The following is a 27,139-nucleotide window of genomic DNA, read 5'->3' on the forward strand; positions in this document are numbered from 1 at the left end:
ACAAACCTCGTTCCAAGGGCCTCTCTTCCTTTTTTGCGAGGAAAATAGCGGAAATTGACACAAATCAAGCCAGAACGCTTATAGAATTTGACCATTTAGACAATCTTTAATTTACGACTGTTGAAACACATTATATCAAATTTGACTGCTTTTAGCGAGTTCAAAGAAACCGCATCTGACTTGCGGTTTCTCAACGCTTGCTAGTCTGCGTGCAGCCAGAGCGCCCTAGTGCCCTAGTGGATATTCCGGGTGTAAAGTTATTTTTTCACCCATCAAAAAAAGTATCTTTTTGGAGTTGAAAAACTCGGGTCTGTATTTTACAGTACGGACCTCGAACTCGTGTAATAAGAGGTATATGCTAATAACGCGTTATGTCAAATTATACTGCTTTGGAAAACTGCCATCTGTTGCAGGCCATTCTCTACAGACGCGAGCTGATTATAAATGTTGTTTACAAGGGAAATGGCTGGCCAGTTTTTAACTCGAAGAATTAATACGAAACACTCGGATTTACTCCTTGTCTTGTTTGTTCTTGAATTTCCAAGAAATATCGTCCTCGAGCACGAAAAAAACACTTTCCTTTTATCTTTTACGATGAAATTAGGGTTCAGATCTTTAGTCAGATGATTGCCTTTTAACTCGACAAATTAAAGAATACGAAACAGGGGGTTTACTCCTTGTCTTGTTTGTTCTTGAATTTCCAAGAAATATTCATCTTCGAATTCGAGCACGAGGAAAAATCTTTGTTTTATGTTATAGGATGAAATTAAGGTTCAGTCCTTTTGCCAGATGATTTCCTTTTCGACGGAAAGTGAAAACTAAAATACTGGCATGAAATTCTGTCTGATTATGACAAGAGAAAAAAAGTAAAGATGTAATAAATGGTTTATGGTTTTATCATGACATTGAAGTTAGATCGGAAACTAAAAACTCATTTCATCTGCCACAAATTTGAGTCCTGATCAACAAATGGCCATCTGCTACTTTTTTTAAAAAAATTCAACTTTGCGTAAAAATTAAACGTGAACAAGTAATATAATAACACCATTGGATAGTACCATTGGATAGTCTTGTGACTTTTCTGCTGAAATTCAATTAAGCTAAAAACAGCGACAGATTAAAGGAGTTGATAATATTAAGTACTGTGGCCGTACGTAAAATGAACTACTTTTGGGACAAATGGGAAAAAATGTATGTAAATTAAGTCCTGGAAGAAAAACAAATAACTAGAATATTTTTTCACAATAATTAAACAGGAAGTTGTAAATGAACTCGTATCACGGATCAAAAAAAGAAAAGAAACGGTTCAGGCTAATGTGGAATTGGAATTTTAGTCTGATTTTCGTAAAAAGGTAGCCATTTGACCCAAAACTGAGAGTTGTTGCATACCTGTATTAGTTATAAAGGAAGCTGAAAGAGCGAAAGAAATCTCTTTTACTAACACAACGATTGAAACATCTGGAAGCTAATTAAATACTGGAAAATTAAAGTGCGCTACCACAGACAAACAAAAAGAAAGAGTTCAGGGTTATAAGTCCAAATTTTTGCGGTGCTCATTTTACAAAGCAGATTTTTGTTAAACGTAGGTAAGGAAACAGCGATATCAGTACAAAAATGGAACAGGAGACGTTTCAAATGGTATATTGTTGTCATAATAAAAAGCCAAGTGCTGCGTGCCAAAATGGTTTTAATTATGCTTTTGTGTCTGGCGGTAAAGCTGTAGTCTTCCTAGCGAGTGCTAAGACGGAAAAATAGTCAACAAAAACAGCATTGTTGGTCTATGCCAAAGAGTTTATCAGGAGAATAGCTGTTAACGTTTACATGAAAACGTGAAAAATGGATGAGAAAGTAAAGTGAAGAGCCCATTTTCAGTCATTCATCTTTTAATATCGTGTTTGCTCTATTTACATGCGCTTCTAAATTTCGAATGTATACTTCGATTAACCACGGACTTTTATAAAATGTAATTACCATCCGTTGGAAAAGCGTGGAAAGCAAAAAATCCTTGTACATTAGAAGAACGTTTTACAGCAGTAGAAGGACAAACAACAGTATCTTATTTTGGGATTAGATTTCCTTACAAAGTCTTATCACAGTTTCGTTCGACAAGAAAGTAGCCGGAAAACAGCAATTTATAGGCTAGACATCAAACACAGCTTTTTCTCGTTTTTGTTGTTTACAGTTTGGTATCCATAACTTCTTGTTCATACTCCAGTTGTAGGTGGCTCGGAGCTGTTCGTAATATTCTTGCCTTTGTCGCCAAACCGGCCGCTGTGTTGTCTCTACATTCAGTACCGTCCATGTTCGTCGCCACTTGCCTTCTAAAACAGCACGAAGCGAGCGCTTGCCTAAACTCAGGAATTCTTAATGCATACACAACTGGATTGATAAAAGAGTTCGAATAAGTAAAACAGGTTATTAAGTAATAGAAACTATCCGATATCTGGATGTAACAAACAAAAACTAAAAAGTACATAATACTATAAGGAAGCCATGAAAACAGAGCAAGAATAGATACAACTAGCAACGTCTTTGTTAAGCGTTTGTTTTGCGATGCCCTGTTTTGCTGCTGTGAAGGAACACTTTCGTGCCGGAACTTTCTCCAAATGGCGATGTTACAAACGGACATTATGAATGTAAGAGCCAAGAAAAATGTCATCCATTCATAAAGTGCATAGTTGTATGAAACGAGCCAGTATAATCCGTTAGAAACTGCGGTTGCAGTGAAAACTAGTGTCCACGCCACAATGAGGACAATACGGTATGTTCGCATGGATAGCGTTCGATGCTTAAACGGCCAATACACGGCGTACAATCTCTCGCCAGATATAAAGGCTGCAGAAATTAATGAGGCGTTCATAAAAATGGCATGAACGATTCCGAAGAAGTAAGATGAAATATGCCTGGATAATCCTCCTGTCCAGAGGTTGTAATAAGATCCGGTATCGTAAATGTAAATAGGTAGAGACAAAGCTCCTATCATCAAGTCAGCAAACGCCATATTGATAACTAGGAATAAGCTTTTCTTACGAAGTTTCTTGTTAACTGCAAAGAGGATAATGGTGAACAAGTTTCCTACAACAATGAAGATGGCAGTCAAAATGAAAGTGCTGCACCATGCGATGCCTTCTGCCTTGGAAGGAGCATTCATTGATGAACCAGTGGAATTCTTCGAGCTAGTGTTAATTGCCGATGTGTTCATTTCTGGGTGAAGGATGAACTGTGAAGAGGTGTTGTTGCTCGATGCAGAGAAAAGAGTTTTGTGTAAGAGTTATTTTTTTAGGTTGTTCCTTGTCAGAAAGCCAATCAGTCTCTGACCATTAATACAATCTTTAATTTATGACTGTTTTAACACATCATATATAATTTGACTGCTTTCAGCGGGTTATATTAAGAGAAACCGAATTTGCAGCCTTTTTGTACGACCACCTGCATAAGAATAATAAAACTGTCATTAATGGCTTTTTTCAATCATGCGATAAAAAGATCCTGGACTATGATATTGGAAGTGAACGTGCGGTTGCTAAATGGTTGCTAATCTGTGTGCAGTTTTACAGAAACGAGGGGTGCAAGTCACACAGCGGTCAAACGCAAAAGTTGACGTCACATCCGCTCTTCGCCGCCTCGAACTTTTGACTCGAAAGTGAGCAAACTTTTGCAAGAAATTGTTAAAGAAATAGTACGGTGAAAGAACAGTTCAAGCTGGGACACTCAGTGGAGATGAATTATCAAATTTCCAATCCATAAGCAGCGTATAAACCTTAACTTTCCAGGGACGGCGTTAACTTTTGGCTTTAAAGCAAAAGTTTACGGAAAATTTAAGACTTTGTATGGAAAATTTTGGCGGCAATTACACATGAACTGCGCACGCGCGCTGCGTTTGACCGCTGTGTGGGTGCAAGTAGGGTTAGGGGGTAGGGGGGTAGGGGAGATGCGGTTTGGATCTGAGTACGGCTACAGGTCTACAGGTAGGCTACTGATTTCTTGGCGATAATTTGTGTAGAAATGCGCTGTGTGAAACTTGAAAGATTGTCATTAATCGATGTTGAGTTAACTCTCTTGAATAAATATTCCTTTTAAAATCACAGGAAATTGAATGTGAAGATCTAAAAGATCAGAAAAGCCAAGAACTTAAAACTACAATCACGGCCAAAACCAATTGAGACAAATGCATTTCACAGATTTTTCGCGAATGTCTTGCCTGGCAAGCTTGTTATGGGGTTTGCAATTCACCAGGCTTTGTTTCCATAAAACGACAACATTGAGAGGGATTGACAAAAATGAGCTGTAGTACCAAAATTGGTGAAAATTAGCAAAGTGTCTCCGTTTTGTCCGGGATTGTAGCCTCGGAGCTTGTCAAGACGATCAGAAATGTGCAGTAGTTCTCAACAAGAGCTTTTTTCCTCAAAAATATTGCTATTTTTTCCTAGAAATTTTCCAAATTAGATTGGCTGTAAAGATCTGCTATGTACAGTATATGCTAAAAGGTCGACTTCCTCTTATACGTAAGTCAGGTCAAAATTTTCCATTTATATGGTTACGATAGTCAAAAATCGTTGTTATACGCTAACAGTCAATCCCATGTTCACCATCTGAAGGTAAGAAACAGTGACTGATTAAAGGAGATGGAAATATTAAGTACTGTGGGCATATGTTAAACGTTATAAGATTGTATTGAACTTCCGTTAGGGCAAGTGGGAAAAAATGAATGTAAATTTAGTCCTCGTTGAAAAACAAATAAAATGAAATGAAATATATTTTCACAATAATTACGCTGAATCTTGGAAATTAAACTTGAAAGAACATGTAGCATGGTTTTAAGAAAAAAAAATACCCCAAACCAAGTTTTTGTTTACCGGTATAAGCTATAAAAGAGCGAACGAAAAACTGACCGCTTTACTAAAACAATAATTGAAACAGGTGGAAGGTAATAGAACGCTTAGGTACTTTTACTCAGGAAAATTCTAATGCGATACCATTATAAAAAAGAAAGAATTTTTTTGTAAAACGTGCAACTGTGATGAATCACCGAGATCGGTACAAATATGGACATCAAAGTAGCTAGCGCCTTATGTCATGTCCACAAATTTCTTGTCTTTGGGAGGCGCATGCCATACCCGAAAGCGAGAAATCCTTGTTTTAGGAAGGCGTTTAACACTAAAAGGATAAAAAATAACAGTATCTTATTTTCGAATTAGATTTCCTTACAAAGTCCTGTCGGTTTAGTTTCACAAGAGAGTAGCCGGAATACAGCACACTAATTGTTAGACATCAAACCCATCTTCTTCTCGTCTATGTTGGTATGCTTGGTATCCATAATTTCTTGTTCATACTCCAGTTGTAGGTGACTCGGACCGGCTCGTAATGTTCTAACCTGTGTTGGCAAACTGGCCGACGCGTTTTTTCTACATTCAGCACCGCCCATGTTTGTCGCCACTTGCCTTCTAAAACAGCACGAAGCAAGCCCTTGCCTAAACTCGGGAATTCGTAATGCATACACAACTGGATTGACAAAAGAGATCGAATAAGCAAAAACGATCATCAGGTAAAAACATGTCACCGGTATCTTAACGTTACGAACATAGATTAAATAGTTCATGATATTCAAAGGAAGCCATGACAACAAATATTGCAAATTTGTGAAACGAGCCAGTATAATCCGATATAAACTGCGGTATCAGCGAGAGCTAGTGTCCATGCCATAATGATGACAACACGGTATGTTCGCGGCGTATTACGTATTACCGGTTTCTTGACTTTGCGGACATAGATTAAATAATGCATGATACTTATTGGAAGCCATGACAACAAAGCAAGAATCGATACAAACAGCAAAGTCTTTGTTAAGCGGTTGTTTTGCGAAGCTCTGTTTTGCTGCTGCGAAGAGACACTTTCGTGTCGAAACTTTCTCCAAATGGCGATGTTACTAACGAACATTATGAATGTAAGAGCAAAGAAAAATGACAATAATTCAAATATTGCAATTTTGTATGAAACAAGCCATTATACCGTATTTTCTCGATTAAACGCCGGACTCCAATTAAACGCCGGCCTCGTATAAACGCCGGGTCAAAATTGCTAGTTTTAAAATAAACGCCGGGGGCGTTTGTTTGAGGTCCTGGCGTTTATTTGAGGTCAAGCTAAAAAGAAAATATATTCTGTTTGTCACAAATCTCGATTGCAACATAAGCTATCCAATCCGTAATAGTGCACCTTTGGGAAATAATCACCTTTGGATACCCAAGGACACTTTTTCGAAGCAGAACGAAGAGAAAAAATCGTCCCGCCTTGACAAACTGTCCCTTGGTCTCGAAGATCGGTAACAATAAATCAATCTGAAAAAATTGGCAGAAAATTGCAGTCCGTTAATAAACGCCGGGCCCCGATTAAACGCCGGCTTCAAATAAACGCCGGGTTCACGAAGCCAAGTTTGAAATAAACGCCGGGGGCGTTTATTTGAGAAAATACGGTAATCCGATATAAACTGCGGTATCAGCGAGAGCTAGTGTCCATGCCATAATGATGACAACACGGTATGCTCGCATGGATACCGTTCGATGCTTAAATGGCCAATACACGGCGTAAAATCTCTCGATGGATATAAAGACTGCAAAAATTAATGAGGTGTCCACGAAAAGGTTATTAACGATGTCGTAGAAAAAAGATAAATATTTATTGCTGAACAATCTTCCTTTCCAGAGCTCAAAAAAAAAAAGCTCCGGTGTAGTAAATGTCAATAGGTAGAGACAACGCTGCTAGCATCAAGTCAGCAAACGCCATATTGATAACTAGGAATATTAAGCTTTTCTTGCGAAGTTTCTTGTTAACTGCAAAGAGGTTTATGGTGAACAAGTTTCCTACGACAGTGAAGGTGGCTGTTAATATGAAAGCACTGCACCATGCGATGCCTTTTGGCTTGGAAGGAACGCTCATTGATGAGCCGGTAATATTATTCTTGCTTGTGTTAGCTGCCGATGTGTTGTTCATTTTTGGGTGAAAGAGAAGCTGTGAATAAGTGCTATTGCTCGATGCAGAGAAAAGAGTTTTGTGTGAAACTTAGCTGGACTGATGGCTAAGTTTCACGTCACAGTATTTTTGCAGTTTTTTCTCCATTAGAAAGCCAATCATCTCTGACCATTTACACAGTCCTTACTTAATGACTGTTTTAACACATCATATCAACTGTTACTTCTTTTTAATAGTGGTTTGTATTAAAGTACTGAGATTTGCACAAGAACTAACAAAGCTGTTATTCATGGCTCTTTATTATCACGCAATGAAAAGATTCTAGACTATGATATCGAAATAGAACGTGTATTTGCTCATTGCTTGCTAGTCTGCATTCAGCATTACAGAAATGCGCGGGACAGTTCCATGTGAACGGGGCGGGGTTTGTCTTCATCTCTTTTAGAGTTATAAATAGCGGATTTTGGTATCACGAAAGGCTTTGGATATTCCGGTTTGAAGGCAATGTTTTCATTCATCAAGGTATCTTTTTGGAGTTGGATAACTCGGGTCCGTATTTTACAGCACGGACCTCGAACTCGGTTAATAATAACTACTTATTAACCGAGAGTGAGGTCTTTACGGGAAAATCTCAAACTGAGGCCTTGCCCAGTATTGACCGAGCGATAGCGAGGTCAATACTGGGCACGGCCGAGGTTTGAGATTTTCCCGTAAAGACCGAACGTTCGAGGTTAATAAGTTGTTTATTATATGACATTTGTTTGGTCAGGCGGAAGTGGTTGGTTCACATCCGGTTTTGCACGCGCGCGCGATAATATTGGTTTCGCTTCAATGGACACCAGTTCAATCTCGTTCCCAACCCCGCGAATTTATTTAGCGAAATAAATTAGAGTTTTCTGTCCGAAAAATGCCTTTATTTTGCTGATACTTTCAAAATAAAAGAAACAAGTATTGAAATGGAAATCAGTTTCAACTTGAGAGGATAAAATTTATCGACGCTTTCAAGAATGTCAAGAATCCAACGACCAAAAGTTTACAAAAGCGATGAAAAGTTTGTCAAAGTCAAACGGCCTTGCGGCGTAAGAAAATAAGCTTTGTGTTCAATCTTCATCATCACTTTTAATTACAGCTCTTCGCCTCTTCTGAGCTCCATGAAATATTTTCACCGGACCATTGAAGATTTGGAATTGGCATCCTGAAATAGTGCTTATATTTGCACCGGCAAAAACCGCTCGGCTGTTCGCGTCTGGTGTAACTGGAATCAACTGATTACTTGCTTGTGTGACAGCGAGGGAATGCGTTGCTGTTACTTGCTGCACCGATTTCATCGACTGCCCTGTAATTGTAGATGCTTCGTTAGCCAAAAACTGCACGGAATTAGAATCTGGAAGAGACTGGTTTACGGCTTCATGCGTTCTGCTGAGGATGTGTGACATCTGCCGCTGGTGCTGCTCACTCGCTGATTTGTACGACTGCAAACTTTGAGTATTTTTGTGCCCGCTTAACTGAGCTACAAAATTCTCAGGCGTGTTGGCGTCTAGCAGCCTCGAAATGCTTGTTTTACGAACAGAATGATTGCTGACTTTTGCTCCGGTTCTTTGAATGCCTGCATTCTCTGCTGCCGAACTCAGGAATTTTCCAATTTGGTTTTTTCCCAGTGGCGCCTTCATGTACCATATATCGCTTTTTTCGCGACGGCTACCGTGTCGAACAGCTAAAAAGAAGGGTGAATCTGGTTGATTCATGTCCTCTGGTCTGTGGACATCTTTCTGTGTTCGTTGCGTAAATCTTTGGCTGGAAAGCTCGCTGTTGGCCATTTTCTTGCCCTTTCCGCGTCTTCGTCCCACGTTCATTTAACCAGACAAGCATCTCGCGGCCATCTTGGACTGGATCTTGTTGCAATTCCACATCTTCCCAGCACAATTTTCGGCTTTCATCCCTTGCCCTAAAGCCGTAATAGAGGGACAAAAACCACCACATGGTCTCTGGAGAGCTTCAGGACTAGAGGAACCAAACTGACCACTTTTGAAGAGTTTGTCTTCTTCTTCATCCGTAAGCGAGCGGGTGGCGTTTGGCTTGTTTCCCTTGCCAGCTTTCTGTACTAAATTTTTCCGCTTGGCGGCAAGGACTTGACGTGACTTCTCAAATTCCTTATCCACAAGAATGTTTGATGGATATTTCCCATCTGAAAGGAATCTTTGAATGCTTCGCTGGAACCCCGAAAGGGTATCGGGTTCATACTCTTCGCCGTTGATTTTTCGGACGTCTTTAAAAAACTTCGCCAACAAATGGTCGAGCTCGCCGGCCGGTAAGTACAGAAGCTGTACATTACTCTTGTCTATTAAGGCTAAATAACGCTGGAATGTGTTAAGGTCACTAGCTGTTTTTCTTCCCGTGTTCTTGCTTTTTTGCTCGTTCACAAAAGCTTCAATTTCTTCTTGGCTGTTGTTGTTTTCGTGCTGTTCGACACCAACTCGGTCACTTTCCTCGTTTAAAACTTCGTTTTCTTCATGAAACTGTAACTCGTCAGGATAATAAAACTCACTTTCAGAATGTTTATCGTCACTCATTTTGTACGGTGTTGTACAGCTGTGCAGTTTCGATAAAAGCGACAATGGTTTGGAATTATTTCGTGCTCTTTTCTTGTAGGGCATTAACAATAACTCATAATGCCCGTGGGCATTACGGGAAAATCCCGCCTTAAAACTAGCAGCCAATCACAGCGCGCGTTATATCGGCTCCAAGCACTAGTCATAGAATAATAGGTATATACTGATAACTCGTTATGTCAAATTTTACTGCTTTGGAAGACTGCCATCAGTTGCAACCCATTTTCTACTGACGCGACCTTAATACAAATATTCCTTACAACGGAAATGGTTGACCGGTTAAAACTCATTTTCTTGTTTGTTCTTTAATTTTTAAGAAATAGTAATTTCCGCGGTCGACGAGAAAATACTTACTTAAGTTTTTTTTCATTTAGCGATGGAATAAGTGCTCATTTAACAGACTATTAACAGATGATTAGCGTTTTGAAGTGGAATGAAAACTAAAAGACGCTTTCTTTATGATTTTATCGTGACATTTAAATTTAGTTTGACAACTAAAAACTCATTTTATCTACCACAAATTTGACTACCCATTAACAAAATGAACCATCTGCTACTTTTTTATGAATTTCAATTTTGAGTAAAAAGTGAACGTAACGAATTATTATAACAAAATTGGATAGTTCGCTTTTTTGTCTCTCCTGCTTCTAAAGTGAAGCTAAAAAATAACTGTTTAAAGGAGTTCGTAACACAAGATTTTGTGGCCACACTTAAAACGTTATCAGATTGTATTGAACTTCCGTTGGGACAAGTGGGAAAAAATGAATGTAAATTAAGTCCTGGTTGAAAACAAATAAAATAGAATTGATGAAACAGGAAGTTTGCAGTTAAACTTGAAAGAACACGTAGCACGGATCAAGGAAAAAAAAATAACTGTTCTATCTAAGGCTAAAATCGAATTACAGTATGATTTTTGAAAAGAAACTAAACCTCTTACCCAAAACAGAATTGCTGTATACATGTATTAGCTATGAAAGAGCGAACGAAAACCTGACTCCTTACTAAAACAATAATTCAAACAACTGGAAGGTAATTGAACACTTAGATACTTTAACGCAGGGAAGCCACAAAAAAGAAAAAAAGAAAGAGTTTTATGCGTGCTTATCTTACGAAGAAATTTTTGTAAAACTTGCAACTGTAAGGAATCAGCGAGATCAGTACAAATATGGACATATCCACAAATAGCAAGGTACTGTCTCACATGAAATAGGACACAGCTGCACGCAAGCTTGTCTTTGGGAGACATATGTTGACCGTCAGCGCTACTTGGTAATTAAATTTGTGACAAAAAATGATTGCATTTCATGCCCAATTCTTAATGTTCAACGAAATTTTAATAAACATTTTATTAAAATAGCTGGTAAAGTTCGCATGCAAACGTGAAAAAATGGATAAGATAGTAAAGTGCAGGGAAGAGTCCATTTTCAGTCATTCATCTTTTAATGTCGTGTTTGAACTATTTGCACGCTCTCCTAAGCCTTTTTGTAGACATTCAACTGTATACTATCGTATGCCGTGGGAAAGCGTAGGAAGCGAAATATCCTTGTTTTAGAAAGGCGTTTTACACTAGAAGGACAAAAAACTACAGTATAAAGTTTTAAAATCAGATTGTGCTTACAAAGTCCCATCAGAGAAAAAAGTTTCGTTCCACAAGGGAATAGAAATACAGTAGACTAGTTAATACATCATCTTTCTCTCGTCCATGTTGATTACAGTTTGGTATCCATAACTTCTTGTTCACGCTCCAGTTTAAGGTCACTCGGACCGGTTTGTAATGTTCTAACCTGTGTCACCAAACTGGCCGCCGCTTTCTGTCCACGTTTTGCACCGTCCATGTTCGTCGCCAATTGCCTTCGAAAACAGCACGAAGCGAGCGCTTGCCTAAACTCAGGAATTCTTAATGCATACACGACTGGATTGACAAAAGAGTTTGAGTAAGAAAACAATGTTATCAGCTGATAAAATATTACCGGTTTCTTGACTTTGCGGACATAGATTAAATAATGCATGATACTTATTGGAAGCCATGACAACAAAGCAAGAACAGATACAAATAGCAAAGTCTTTGTTAAGCGTTTGTTTTGCGATGCTCTGTTTTGCTGTTGCGAAGCAAAACTTTCGTGACGAAACTTTCTCCAAATGGTCATGTTACAAGCGAACATTATGAATGTAAGAGCCAAGAAAAATGACAACCATTCATACATTGCAAATTGATATGAAAGAAACATCCCTAATCCGATAAAAACTGCGGTATCAAGAAGAACTAGTACCCACGCCACAACGATGACAATGTGGTATGCTCGCATGGATAGCGTTCGATGTTTAAATGGCCAATACACGGCATAAAATCTCTCACCCGAAATAAAGACCGCAAAAATTAATGAGGAATTCGTGAAAATTGTATCAACGATTCCAAAGAAAAAATATTAAGATATATTTCGGGAAGATCCTGTTGTCCAGAGTTGAAATTTAGCTCCGGTTTCGTAAATGTAGATAGGTAGAGACAAAGCTCCTAGCATCAAATCAGCAAACGCCATATTGATGACTAGATATAAGCCTTTTTTACGAAGTTTCTTGTTAACTGCAAAGAGGATAATGGTGAACAAGTTTCCTACGACAATGAAGATGGATGTCAATATGAAAGCGGTGCACCATGCGATGCCTTCTGCCTTGGAAGGAACGCTCATTGATAAACTAGTTGTATTGTTGTTGCTTGTGTTAGCTGCCGATATGTTTTTCATTTTTGGATGAAGGATGAACTGTTAAGAGGTGCTGTTACGCCATAAAATGTAATAATTGACGTAAAATGTATAGTTACCCAAATTGTAATAACTTTGACGCAAAGTAATTAACCCGGTAACCCAAAATGTAATAACTTTTGACACAAAATATAATGAACTAATTAAAGTAACCCAAAAATTAATAAATTTGACGCAAATGTAATATCTCAGTCAACAACAAAAGAATAAAAAACAGGTGTTTAGTCCTTATCGTGTTTATTCTTGTATTTCCAAGTACAGATAATTCTCCGATCTCGAGAAAATACATTCACTAGTTTTATCTTTTAGCGATGGAATTAGTTCTCATGTTACAGACTTTTGTCAGTTGATTGTCTTTTCAAATGGGAATAAAGCTGACAAAAAACTCTCGGTCACAACTAGTGTTGTGGTTTTATTTTATGTTTGGTTTAGAACAATACGAACAGATCCGAGTCACCTACAACTGGAGTTTGAACATGAAGTTTTGAATAAAAAACTGTAATTAACATAGACAAAAAAAAAAAGCTGCGTTTGATGTCTATTAACTTGTGGTATGTATTCTATCGTTTTATGGAGCGAAACCTTTTTTTTTTCTGTAAAAGGACTTTCAGTTGTAATTAAAATCTTATTCCAGAACTAGATACTGTTGTCTTTTGTCCTTAAAACGCCTGTCTAAAACAAGGATTTATTGCTTTCCGCGCTTTCTCAACGGATGATTATTACATTGTATACGTACAAAACTAGTGTTAAGTAAAATAATTTAAAAGGGAGTGTAACTAACGAAAACACGATTTTAAAAGATGAATGACTGCCGTGAAAATGGACTCGATCTTTTCTTTGCTATTAAACTCTCATCCATTTTATCACGTTTGCACGTGAACATTACCAGCTTTTATCTCGATATTAACGCTTTTTGGTATAAAGCCCAACACTACTTTTTTTCTCCAGCTTCACCGCCGCTCACCAACGCATAGTTAAAACCATTCTGGCACGCAGTATTTTGCTTTTTAATATGGTAATGGTAATCTATATAAGTCGTTTATTAAGGATTGGGCATGATACGGAATCATTTTCTTTACAAATCTGATTACCAAGTAGGGCTCACAGGCATTGCATATGCCTCCCAATTACAAGCCTGCGTGTAGCTATAGCCGCCTCCTATTTCTTGTGAGACTGTACCTCGACCTGTAAACATAATGCGCCAGCTATTTTATAGTTGCCACAAACAGTTTCCCTGACCAAATAAATACAAAATGTCAGATATAGCAGCAGCCTTTAGCCTCCGCTATCAAAAATAAAACATTGCGGAGACCACATTGACCTTAAATGTTTCTTCTAGCCTTCAATGGTATCAGTTAAATCAAAGCCATTATAATTTCATTTTTCCCTGACGTTTCTTTAATATGTCAATTTTCCCTGATTCAAACTCATATTGTAATTCGAATTCAACATTAGCTGGAACAGTTAGTTTTTCTCTTGATCCCTGCTTCGTGTTCTTTCAAGTTTAATTTCCAACATCCTGTGAAAATACACTTTATTTTATTTTATTTGTTTTGCAACGAGGATTTAATTGACTTTTGTTTTTCCCACTTGTCCCAACGGAAGTTCATTATAATTTTATAATGTTTTGCATATGACCATACTTTATGTTAGCTCATTTTAGCTTCAGTTAACCGTTTAGCGTATAACAACGATTTTTTTTACTACCGTAACCGTATAAATGGCAAAATTTGAACTGACTAATGTATAAAAGGAAGACGACACTTCAGCGTATGCAATACTTAGCAGATCTTTAATGCCACAATTCAGAAAATTTCTAGAACAAATAACAATATTTTGAGGCAGAAATGCATGTAAATTTTAATTCTTTCTGACCCCAGCTAGCTCTTTTTAAGAACCATTAAACGTTTCTGATCGTTCTGACAAGCTTCGAGCCCAGTTTTAGCTATAAGTGCTAGGATTTTTTCAACAAATTGCATTTTAAAATCTTAATACTTTTGCTAACTTTGCAAAAAGAATTCATTTGCAGCTGCTAAAAGTTGTAAAACTCAAGTACATTAAGGCCTGGTTCTGAGACCTTTTTCATATTTTCTGGCAATTTTTAGAAATCACATTTCGGTGCGCGGTAATGTAAATAAAAAATGCTCAAATGATTAAAGATAATCAAACAAGGATATTTTTAGTAAAAGATTTTGGTCACGTGATTGACCACGCCCTACAGTTCGAGAAAACCAATGTTAACGATTCCCACCACTTGTCGCACTAAAAGATAGTTTTATTGCATGAAAACAATTACCCAAAGAGGGGTTTAGGGAATCTGCTCGGAATGAAACAAAACATTTAACTGGACAACAGTTATTTCCTATCTTTGACTAGTGCCAGTCCCTCTCAAATATTTAATAAATCTACTAACAAGACATTAAACAGTTTCCTCTCATTCCGACCGGCGTTTGAAAGTAAGTACTAGTAGCCATTACTCTGATATAGCGTTGGCTCTTCCTTTAATCTCTAAATAGTGGGAATTTCTTGTTGTGAAATTGTCACGCAATCATGCGTAGTTAGTCACGTGATTGAAATATGATATGCATTACACAAAAAAATTGGATGGTTTTTGGTCATGATTAACTTTAAATTTCAATTTTACAGAAAGCTCTTATTGCTTTTAGTATAGACCACCCCCTCTCAAAAATGACGAGAACCAGGCCTTAATCTACTTGAGAATTGCACAAATTGACTGACTGATCTCATATTTTGCTGTTTACTGCCATTTTACACACTCTCATTTTAAAAGCAGGAGAGACAACAGAGCCCACTCACCAATCAAATACTACTCCTTCACGTCCACTTTTTACCCAAAATTGAAATTTTTAAAAATCGATCGGTAGTCAAATTTGTGGCAGATAAAATAAACTTTTAGTTGTCCATCTAATTTCAAATGTCCCGATAAAATCCTAAACCGAGCATTCCCCATCGAAACCTGACAATCATCTGATAAAAGGCTGAGCACTAATTGCATCGCTAAAAGATAAAACTGAAGAAGGAGTTTTCTAGAGCTCGAGGATAAAACATTTTTTGGAAATTTAAGAACAAACAAGAAAATGTGCTAGAACCGTCCACGCAAAACGAAAGAAAGTTTTACTTAAACATAGAAGTAATGCTTTTTTGGCAAAGCTATGATGGTTTGTTTGCTAACAGGGATTGTGCAAAAATTATCAGGAGGGGGATTCTAAAATGAGAACAATACGGACTCCCCTGTACAAAGGCTGAAATAACATCTCACGCCGGCCCTGTTAAAGCTAATAACTAAAGTACACCTCCCCAAACCCCGGTCCCCATTGCGAAAACTGAAACTATTTAATATACTAGTGATACCTATCGGTAGAAATGCCAACGAGTACAACGGGACGCTTTATGATTTTGGTCGATCAATAAACATTGCGCGTTTTCTTTGAAAATCTTGAATGTTCATGGAATAAAATGCGATTTTATGAAGGCTAACAAAAAGTTCTAAAATAATACCAAAGTAGTGAAGATTTAGTGAGAAATCTTGTAAACTTCATGCTATTTGCGAGTTTCAAGCCATTGTTATCCGATGCCGCTATTTTGGAAAGGTTTCCGCTGTTTTAAAGTCCTATAGGTCTTAATCAAAGTGGCTATGAGCCACTGAACACGAAAAATAAATTACGAAACAAAAAGCAAACTTTTACAAAGATTTGCCAAAACAAAGCATTTCAATCTTTCCACACTGCAGTTAAATCCATTCAGCACATAAGTATTAAAAAAATTTGAGGTTTTAAAAGGTAAAAGCCTGGTCGGCCAAGTTTGTGGTCAAAGATGGAACAAGTTTATTTTATTATTCCGAGAATAATTCATCACGCGCAATGCGTGATGTCTCAAATATCACGTTGAATTGTTGTTGTTGAGACACTGCAAATTGCTTTCGGGCAACCGGCTGCTTTTAGGAAAATTAAAGGCCCTGTTTCCCGAGGAAAAAAACGCCGGAGTTTCCAGGAAAAAAATGTAGTTTAGGGAATTTATTTTATAAATTCGAGAAACGAAATAAAACTCTCTTCTGATTGATAAAATCTGTGTTGTTTTCTTTGCCAGACCTAACTTAATTACGCATGCAAATTTGTATGACTTCGAAATTTTCGAAGCTTTGGAAATCTTGAAGCTTTGGAATGCATTTCTTACCTTCATCTTAAATGAAATTAAATTCTAAACAAAGTTTAATTCAAGTTTCTTTCGTATTTCAATCTCTAGTTCGGGAATTTTGGCTTTTTGAAGCGAACAGATTTGAAACCTCTTTGTTATCTGAGACGCATCGTGTCTGGGAATTTTAGTAGCCAATGACTCATGCACGTGCTGAACAAATTAGTAGCGCGCTGATTGGCCAAACTACAACAAAGTGTGCACGTGCTGAACAGATTCTGCTGAACGGATTGGCTAAAAAACATCAGAAATTGTGTCGTCACGATCTACCTTACATTACATTACATTACATCACTTACATTACTCGACATTTGGAGTGTTTCTGAGATTTTTTCGCATATACAAATCTTCTCGCGGCTCTATATTCTGCCGCCTCGTCAGGCCTTCTGGTCTTCCAGAAGGCCTGACTCGTTGGCAATGATAGCGAAACATGGCAGTAATGATAGTGTCAGGAAGTGAAAATTACAATTAACTTGCCAGCGCCAAAGTATCTCAAGCACTATTCATGCTAAATGGTTGCAAAACTCATTTTAGTGTCAAAAAAAAAAACTTTTTTTAAAACGCACAAAAATTTCGGGCTTAGCCCTTCTTCAGTGTTTAGAAGTGTCAGTGGCAGATCTTAAGGTGGCTCGATACAGTTTTTTCTGGGCCATACCTTCAATTTGCAATTGGCCTTTAAACGATTTTCCCTGACTCGGATCGATATGAAAATTACACCATATATTGATTTTAGCTTGAAGTTTACTTTGATATATATTTTAAAGTAATCGATATTTCCATAGCAACGATAAACAGAAAACCGCTAATACAGTAAAACCTGATTTTCGCGTGAATCAGATTTGCCGCTTAAAAACTAGTAATACCAGCATCTTAAACTATGATGTACTGCAAATGAAATATTCAAGAATTAAAAAATTCTGTATGTTTGATTTCGAGTAAATCACAAAAATGTTTCAGATTGTACTTTTGGTGTAGCGATAATAAATGAGCCGAGACACAAACACTACGTAGAGGAAGTAATCTCAAATAACGCCAAAGTGTGTATTAAAGTAATCTTTCGAAGTCGTGAAAGGTTTGTCGAGTTTCCACAACGCGATACTGAGAATTTGTTTTTTTCTTACGACCACTCGTATTGTAATTTTCAGATAATTTTCGGTTTTAAGCGCTTGTTGAAAAAACTGTATGGAGCCACCTTAACACTGAAGAAGGGGTAACCTGCGATCAGGCGTAAAAAAAAAAGCCTGATCTCCCGGGAACTTGAACGCCAAGGGAAATATAATAAAAAAAAAATAGGAAAAACAATGCTTTGTTTACATGTTAATTACTGTGCAAACAATATGTTAAATCGGGTTCAGACAAAGAAAGAGTAAAAATGGAATGATATTTTGCTAATAAACAAAACAAAATAACGGATCGCCAGAATTCGAGTACAGGCGAATTTTGATGAAACGTACACTGATTGCTCGCGAAAATTGGGAATTACCGCTGATCCAAAGGCCTGACTTTGGGTTCATAAGGCCTCCGATAATACACAACAGTGAGGCTTACATAGAGCAAAATTGAGTGTAGTTGAGAAGCCACTGGAGGAAACTATTGAATTACAGAAAAAACGTAAGAAATAAATCTTCAAAGACGGCTTCTAGCAGTTCAAAGGTAGAAGATTTCGGAATTTTTGCGAAGTCTGCTGCCTGTTATTTATTGAATGATGTTTTTAGTGGTTTTCGAATAAATTTACATAAAAATTAATCGGATGGAGCTGCAATTGCCTGCAAGTCGTAAGGTAAGTTAGTTTCATTTAAAGTTTTATGAAATCTGCCTGCACATTTTTTCGATAGTTTTAGTTTTGGTACATCTTGACTTTTGCTGATTCGTAAATATTTCAATCTCAACGCCATTTATGAATTAAATGGCGTTTAGATTGAACGCTTCCATGCTAAATTTACCGCAGGGTATACAAATCGCAGACTCAGATGTTCGTTATTCCGGTGGTAGAGGAAGGGGAGGGGTGAAGGGATATTTGAATTTTGGAATCAAAAGCTTTCTCGACCTTTCTGAAGGAGCAATCGGACGGGAGGAGTGTGTGGGAGAAGTGAGGATCAATTTAGGTTTCTGGGAAACTGCTCACCACCCCTCCCCAAACCTAACATTTTGCCCAAAGGATAAGTAAGGGTAATGTTAGGTTTGGGGAGGGGTAGGTGAGAGTTTCCCAGAAATAAATTGATCTGAAGTGAGAGGGACACAAGCTCATTGTATTATTTTCCCTACTATTAGAGTTTTGCGGCACATCAACACCATTCTCTATTTTCCATGCCCATAATACACTTTGTTTGCCCCCCAAATTTTGCATAACAGTCAAATTCCGGGAGGACTGCATATTTCCAAAACAATAGATGAAAATTGGGGGAACAAAGTGCATTATGGGCAATTGGAAAATAGAGAATGATATCTCCCAATTGATAACTGTCTTCAATCTCGTTAACCTTCTGCTTGTAATAACAATATATTACTACAGAAATAAGAATGTTGAATTACATTATTGGTTTAAGTAGAAGCCTTTTTAAATTGACTGTAAAAAACCGTCCAGCGGAATTTACTAAGCTTTCTTTAAATTTATTTGCGGAGTGTTCATGTTACAACCTAGAGGCCGCCTCCGTGAAGACAAGTCCATTTGGAAATGAAATAACTGACAAACTTAGTTTTAGCATTCGTTTCTTCTTATAATTGTTACTATTCAGTCATTCTCGGTCGTTGTTTACAAGAGTTCTGGCTCCGCTGAGCATGTAAAATAACAAAAAGACAGAAAATAACTGAACTATTTCACATTAAGATAGGAAAACATCAAATATGTAACATATACATCAAACGGACTAAATAATCATTAGTTATCTATTGTTTTGAATCGTGGTTTTTCAGTTAACTTTTTTCAGCCTGAATTGGAAGTTGCAACAAAGGCTTTAATGTCAATAACAGTCACTTATGTGGCAAGAAGAAAGAAGCAATTTTTTTTCTTTCGTTCGTTCGCTTTGACACGTTGAAAATGTAATTTTCTTCCCAACACAAGCCATTTTAAAATGAGTGGTGGCTATATCAGGTCCTTTACAAGTCCTCTTACTAGAAAATTGATTGCCGCCAAAGAAACAGCAAAACAGTACTTATTTAACTTGTTCCTCTTCGGCAGTAAAGCCATCACCGTCTATACCGTTGCAATCGCCCTCGTTCCCTTCGGAACCTTTTCGCATCATCTTCGGCGCTCGGTTTTTCCGAGTCGTGCAATCGAAGTTTGATTTGTGACGATCACGGGATGAAGGGCTCGAAAACCCTCGGCCGCACTTCCCGCAGGTATAGGGCTTCTCGCCTGTATGCATGTTCATGTGAAATTTGAGTTCATATGACTGTGCAAACGCTTTACCACAAAACTCACAAATGCAGGGCTTCTCCTTGGTGTGTGTTCGGCGCACGTGACTGTCGTGTGCCGCGTGCGAAGCGAAGGCTTTGCCACAATGACGGCATTTAAATGGCTTCTCACCGCTGTGCTGTCGGATGTGAGTCCGTAGTATAGACGATGCAGTGAACGCCTTGATGCAGTAAGGACACTTGTAAGGCCTCTCACCACTGTGAACCCTTAGATGCTTGTTTAAGCTCGAAGACTGCGAAAACCGCTTGCCACACTGGCTGCACTCATGAGGTCTGTGTTTCTCATGAACGTGCAAGATATGTATGCGGAGTCGGTCTCGTTTCTCAAAGGAGCGATTGCAAAGGTGGCAAGGGTACTTCCGGTCTCCTTGGTCAACGCATCGTGTGTACTTCAGGTGCTTGTCGCGGTAATATTTGTAGGCAAACACTTTGCCACATCGGTCACAAGCAAAGCTGTCTCCACCTGTTTTTAAAAGACAAAATCACATTTTACTCAAGCTTGAAATTTAAATCTTCCTACCAAACGTCATAACATTAATTTCTCACACTCAAGCTGTCATGATAGCCAGGTCGAAAAGAGATCTTTAGATAGAAAGAGCACTGAAACAGTCACTCCCTTACTGACTTATATTAATTCCGGATGGACCCCATTAACTCTAAACCTGATGCATGGACGAGGTCGGTGAGAGTTCTAACAAGGTCTCACGTGAATTGCTCTCTACCCTTCCAGAAAGTAATAATAATAATAAAAAAAAGCAGCTGCTAAATTAGAGGACCGCTAGAATTGTAAGCTTGCGAGAGCTGCTACGTTTATACATACCGATTCCACCATCGTTTTCTATCTTGGTTAGTTTGGTCTTCATAGTGATTGGAATACCCATGTACTTGAGATAGGTATCACCGTACCACACAAGCAGTTCGCTTTCTTCGGCAACATCCACGCACGCTTCATAAAACAGTTCACCTTCTTCTTGAATCAGCACCAGGTTCTGCTCGCCTTCATGTCTTGCGCAATTGACGTATTTCATCCAGTTTCTTTGGTCACCAGCACCGTCTACATAGTGGGTGAGTTCACCATCTTGAAATATCTGAAATGTAAACAACACGGGCAAGATTATGTAAGTCGAATTGCAGACTTGGCTAATGAGTAAGTTGTGGTTCAGTTTTACCCTTGTTACAGTCCGGTATTTTCCTTTCTTTAATATTCATTTTCATATATTTACAAAAACTAGAATAAAATGAAAATATAAATTTGTACTTAGGGTAAAATTAAACCACACGAAGGGTTTTTGCTCACATTAATAGTCTGGCCTAACTTTGTCTAGTAACTAAGGACCCACTAAGCACTTGCATAAAGTGTAGTTATCGATAACGTTGTCACCTAGTGTGAGGGAAAGCTCCATGAAGAATTTATGTAGACTCAATTTAGTTTTTGGCAACTAAAAGGTGGCGACAACTAAGTACGCTCGTAGATTGCTAGAAATTAGCTCTCGTAAGCTTGTAATTCTACTGGTCCTCTAGTGTAGCAGTTGCTACTGTTTGGGAGGCTAAGATCATTGTTCCTGTTGTCTGTTCTATTGTTCTCTCGAAGGATAGCGAGACGTTCATGTGAGATCTTGCGAAAGCCGCTTTCCAACCCCCCAAACGCCTGTATTTATATCTTGAGTCTCCAATTTATTGTAATTGTCTCTAGTGTAATTAGCGTAATTGTAATTTATAATATTTTGAAACCTACTCCAGTGTTATTGCAATTAGTACCAAATAATATTGTAACATAAAAGGCGTGCTACAAATGAATGTAATTGTATCATTTATATGATAAGATGTTCCTTTACCTTTTATTCTGCTTTATCGTGCATCTAATTTATTGCAATTGTCTCTAGTGTATATAGTGTCTCTAGTGTAATATTTTGTAACCTACTCCAGTGTTATTGCAATTAGTATCAAATAATATTGTAACATAAAAGGCGTGCTACAAATGAATGTAATCGTATTTTGTGTATGATAGCAATAAAAAAAAAATAAAAATAAAAAATTTTATATCTTGAGATATCGATGCGCAGTGACGCAATGGCGATTTCATTGTACGCTACCTCCCAGACGCTGTTCTTTTCAAGTGACCTCATTTCCGGTGGTAAAACGATATTTCCAGTGTACGGCCCAAACCGAGTTCCTTTTGCTATCCTCAGCTGACCGGAGAACACTCCTCGGTGTCGTCCAGTCGGTAAAAGAGTCTCGACAATCTTTACATTCTCTGGTAAATTTTGCGTACATAACTCTTCGTGAAACATCTCCATATATGGATTGGGATGGCCTGGGGATGGTTCTTGATGAACTTGGGAAATGTTAGCAATCCACGGATTCCAGTGCATTTCTTATCAAAAAAGAGGATATTGAGTAACATTTAGTACGTTATAATGTCAAAATACTCGTATAGATAGCTGCTCACAAAGGCTAATGAATGTTGAATAATGAAATGTTGCATTTTTATTTTCAAAATAAAGTTTTGTATATAATTTGCCTTGCTCTTTATTTTTTGAGAAAAGCTTAACAGCACTTTATTAACATATTTTTACACATTACAAGGATCAATATTTATGTAATTGAGCCAAACAAAAATCATTATTATATCGGTGACGGAATACGATACAGTAAAAACCCGCATATAAGAACCTAACATTTAAGAACCTGTTAGGCTAAAATTTCATTTTTAAGCACCCTTCACTTAAGAACCATTTTAGGCTAAAATTTTAAAACAGGTTGTTATTTTCAAAAAAGAAAAAATAATCTTCTCAAAAATATAGAATTAAAAAATCCTCTCAAAAATATATTTATAACACAGTCTATACACTTTATAGTTACGGCATAGTTACAAGATTTATTGGGAATTATTGTGAAGGTTACAGTATAGTTTTGATTTTAACAGAATCAGATTAAAATAGTATAGTATTTTGCTTACCGAAGCCTCCAAGAATACTGTTATTGGACATTAAAGAGCAGATCATTTAAAAATTCTACTTTATTTCTTGAACAAAAGTTAAGAACCTAATTAAGAACCTAGTAAGCCTAATTTTACACTTAATACCATTTATATAAGAACCTGTTTAGGCTAACTTGAAAAAACCTAGGTTCTTATACGCGGGTTTTTACTGTATATGATTTTTTTTTTCAAGAATTTGGTTGATATTTTCCTCTTGGTGTTCTAGGATTATTTCCTAAACAAGTACAGGTAATTACACCACAGCTTCCCCTTTAACGTTATTTTTAATTTTTCTTTATTTAATAACTGCACTCAGTTAACATGTATCTGCTAACAGGAGCCTCACAATGCTTACCATTAACTGACGTGTCAACATAAATTCCCGACAGCGCAAACCCATTGGATGTTTTCTCAGGAGTCCGGATGTAACCGTAAAGAACATTGTCGATATCTTGTTGGGTGAAGGTGAATGGAAAAAACACTGATGAATCACTGTACTCCATCAGTTTGGTCCAGAACTAAAATAAAAAGAAAATTGATTAAACCAACACTTCAAAGGGTATGTACATCACCTAAAATACTTTTTTAGCTCATTATATTCAATATAAATATTTTTGCTACAATCTTATGGCGCATAGAACTAAAACGATGCGCGTTCTGGGAAGCTAAATTAATGGGTTGGTTTTCTTTTAACATAAACGCGTTCAATTTTGCATTGGCCTAGCCTGAGAGAAGCGATCGAAAACCAGCAAACGGTGAACTTTTACAAGAAATGATAGTTCTGTTTTCTGCGGTTAAATGTAACAAAACAAAGACTGTAAAAGAGGAAGCTATTTACCGTGTCACTTATAAATATAGATGGAAAGCTATGTTTAAACGGAATGGAGTCCATTGATGTAGAAAATGTATATATATTTTATTTGTTCATTTATTAGTTTTGTTTTCTAGAATTAACTGGCAATGTCCCCTGAAAGTTCTATCATTAAACATGATTAAATTGTCTCATTGAAGGAACTGTCACAGGTTCAGCCAAATTAAGACATAAGAAAATGGATACCAAATTGAGTGATATATTAAACATTGCACTTAAACATTGAAAAGCATTTCAGTAACACAGCAAAAACAAAAAGGTACGGATGGACAAAAATCGAGGGAGATTTAGATTGCGATATGGGTTTTTGAAAAACTGTGAGGCTGAACAGTTTTCAAAGTTTTTCTTGTTTGTTTGTAACTTTTAATTATAACGGCCGGGAGTCATGTTTTTTCAGTTTTTGTTATGAAGCCATGCTTTTGTCATACAAGTAGTGTCTTCGCTAACGTTAAGTTTCATATCGTGTATTTAGCAAAACTTAATAAAATAAGACTTAACTCAGCCTTTAAACAGTCCCTCGGAACGATACTGAATATTTGGCTACCATTTAGATTTTAGAAATGCCCCGTACAATCGAGACTTCTCTAACTTTGATTTATGAAATCTCAAGTACCCTTTGGGTAAGCGACGATTTCCGCTGTCATTAAAAACAACAAACCCTTTAATTTCTTCTTTTAAAATGGAAAAATTTTGATGTTTGACGGCAATCGCCATTAATGATTAAAGACCCCGGCTACTAAATATTCCCAGTCACTCTCGGCAGTAAATTGAGGCCACGGGTGTCTTCGACTGATGTCTTATTATACAATTTCTCTTTCAAATAATCATCAAAGTTGCCAGGCTAACGATGGTTCAATTTAAATATTTTTTTTCTATGCACGATAAAATAATAATTCACCTGAGAAAATATCAACGAACAAAAATATCACTCACGAAAAAACCTCATTATTTGCTGAAAAAATTTTCTTCAGTGCAAATGAGAATTGAAGCCGCTCCTTCGAACATCAGCGAGGCGTGTTAGGACATCGACGCAAAATTTTGTTTCTCCCTTTCATGGTACAGTTTTTTTAACATGGGTGCAAATGAGTTAATTACAATGACAATTGTACTGTAACAACAAGACCAAGAATTGACAATCTCGCTAAAAAGAATGATGGTTTCATAACAACCAAGCTTTCCTACAAAGGTAATACAAAATAGCAAAGATATAAATGAAAATGAAACATTAACTGGAAATCCATATTGCTAAAAACTCTTCATTTAAGAATTTATTTAAAAGTCCAACTAATCGTATATCAACTATATCTTTAACATACTGTAATTGGCTTTTATTCAATTTTGTTGTCAATGTTTTGGTTGTGTAATTTAAACAGTCGATAAATTATTAGAACACTGACAACAGATTTTCAATTTATTTCTGCTAAGAAAGTGACTGCAAGTAAAGCTACGCCAAAATTGCGAGAAAAGACTTAAAAAGCGCATCGTATAATACAACAAACGCAATATTAAGTCAGGTCTTTTTACTCAAATTTTGGAAAATACTGCGTTTTAAAAACATTATGTTTATTACCTGAATACATTGCACGAAATTTTACTTTAAAATAAACATAAGTATGGTGTAGAAAGATAAAGTAGTTCACATTTAGTTCATCATATTCTAAAACAGTAAAATAGTATACGACGAATAAATTGCTTCCGTACTTAAAAAACTCTCAATAGCGGTGATGCTATATGGTTAGGCTAGCGTTTTCCTATTGGTTAAATATGTTCTATAACAAAAACGAAATCACAATTTAAAACTGTTTCAGTTTTAATTGCCGGAAATTTAGCAGGCGGCACCTTAACACTGTATTTTTTTTTCCTAAGCTTTTCCCGAAATAAAAGTCACTTCTTTTCACTACTTTCAATATCATCCCAATTTTGGTTGTATTGTTTTACAGTTCCGTTTCTAAATAGCAGAAATGATTATTTTGTCAGAAAAAGGTTCAGCTTTAACAAATATCTCCGGCGCTTTGAAAATTAACTTGCAAAGCAGAAAATTAGCACCAAATTTCGAATCGCCGTTTCGATGAGACAGTGTATGAAACAATATTTTTTGGAGAAAACTTAGTGTAACCATTCCTTTTGTTAATTCGTTGACTCGATATATCAATGTCAAAAATCAATATTTTTTGCGTTGGTTTTCCTTCAAGGTTTCTTTTTTAATCAAGAATACCTTAACAAAAGGGTTAGAGTGAGCGACATTATCTGACATGCCAGCTAAGAAGGGATAAACATTGCTGTGAGTGTTTGTTTAAAAAACGTGAAGCATGAAAACAAGCAAAGCGACTATTTATCGAGCCTTAAGCTTAACATAATTACACTCTAAACAAATTTTTAGTTGATATTTCTCAAACTCTTGCAATAATTCTCTCTATTACAGCGTCTTAGTTTGCTTTTTGTATTAACGATATATATATTTAAGCTGTTAAAATACTGCCGTTTCGGACTCTTTAATGGACAAGACATTGCCAAAATACAACGCTTTTCTTTTGCTTGAAGATAGGGTGGTGAAAGCTTATACGTAACTATAACCTTATGCGACGTAAAATTTATAGAAGGCAGGGATTATACCAGAAAAAAGGCTAAAAAACACATATTGGTGAGAGTGACTTAAACAGTACTTGAACTTACCTTATAAATTGAAGCAACTGTTGCAGAGTTTGCTAGTGTTAAGATGTGATGTCCTTGCTGTAGTGAACTGATCTTCGCTTTGCTAAGCTTAACACACCTTTAAGAGGCGAACGCAGTTGTGAGCTTAGTAATCGAAAGTAGACCATTCCCAGCCTTTATAAACCTCATTTGAATAATGCGAGGTCACTCCAGATGTTAACAAAGACAACAATTTAATGGCGCAGAGTAAATTTGCGAGATTGCATTCGATAACGACGGTTTTGTTGTTGTTAAGCGATCTAATGAGAATTAACAAACTATTTTTTGATTGAGCTTCGTTACTGAGAACTAACCAGTAATTGCCTTTTAAGGCATCTTAGAGTCTGTATTACCTCCTTAGCTAAAATGAAGAAAGCTTTTTACCTTTTTTCAGTCGTACCTGCTATTGAAATCAGCTAGTTTAAAATATTCATGATCTTTGATTCTTATCCACAATTTTAAATATTAAGCACGGATTCTCGGCGTCAGAAACAAACTGTAAACTGTGGGATAGTCGATGGCTTTTCTAAGCCACAAAATTTTGCTGTGGTATAGTTTACGTGCGCATGTAAGGATTCTATTAAAGTGTACAACTTTCTTTGCAAATATTTGATTTATTCGTTAGTTTTTACTTATC

The 27,139-nt window shown here is 36.9% G+C and overlaps 2 protein-coding genes and 2 pseudogenes across 2 annotated transcripts; all 4 read right to left on the bottom strand.

The window, feature by feature from the left end:
• Positions 1 to 1,961: 1,961 nt before the first annotated feature.
• Positions 1,962 to 3,202, bottom strand: LOC144638960 (adenosine receptor A3-like). Its single transcript, XM_078498237.1, has one exon. The coding sequence runs from the start codon at positions 3,200 to 3,202 to the stop codon at positions 2,177 to 2,179; it is 1,026 nt and encodes a 341-aa protein (XP_078354363.1). The 3' UTR covers positions 1,962 to 2,176.
• A 2,055-nt stretch (positions 3,203 to 5,257) lies between these two features.
• On the bottom strand, positions 5,258 to 6,987 carry LOC144638962 (neuropeptide SIFamide receptor-like; annotated as a pseudogene).
• Positions 6,988 to 11,239: 4,252 nt separating this feature from the next.
• Positions 11,240 to 12,376, bottom strand: LOC144639407 (adenosine receptor A3-like; annotated as a pseudogene).
• A 6,683-nt stretch (positions 12,377 to 19,059) lies between these two features.
• LOC144638582 (PR domain zinc finger protein 14-like) lies at positions 19,060 to 26,596 on the bottom strand. The gene is made up of 5 exons (XM_078497773.1): positions 26,485 to 26,596; positions 23,296 to 23,458; positions 22,054 to 22,334; positions 20,781 to 21,048; positions 19,060 to 20,423 (listed from the first exon to the last, which is right to left on the bottom strand). The coding sequence occupies exons 2-5, from the start codon at positions 23,441 to 23,443 to the stop codon at positions 19,699 to 19,701; spliced, it is 1,422 nt and encodes a 473-aa protein (XP_078353899.1). The 5' UTR covers positions 23,444 to 23,458; positions 26,485 to 26,596; the 3' UTR covers positions 19,060 to 19,698.
• Positions 26,597 to 27,139: the final 543 nt, after the last annotated feature.

The sequence above is a fragment of the Oculina patagonica genome, chromosome 14, assembly GCF_052425735.1.
Source record: "Oculina patagonica isolate OP01 chromosome 14, crgOcupat, whole genome shotgun sequence".
Taxonomy (NCBI): domain Eukaryota; kingdom Metazoa; phylum Cnidaria; class Anthozoa; order Scleractinia; family Oculinidae; genus Oculina; species Oculina patagonica.

Coding starts and splice junctions, on each gene's coding strand:
- LOC144638960 (XM_078498237.1), bottom strand. CDS start 3,202: ATGAACACATCGGCAATTAACACTAGCTCGAAGAATTCCACTGGTTCA.
- LOC144638582 (XM_078497773.1), bottom strand. CDS start 23,443: ATGGAGTACAGTGATTCATCAGTGTTTTTTCCATTCACCTTCACCCAA. Junction 22,335..23,295: donor TGTTGACACGTCAGTTAATG/GTAAGCATTGTG, acceptor TTTTTTGATAAG/AAATGCACTGGAATCCGTGG. Junction 21,049..22,053: donor AAAAGAACAGCGTCTGGGAG/GTAGCGTACAAT, acceptor TTTACATTTCAG/ATATTTCAAGATGGTGAACT.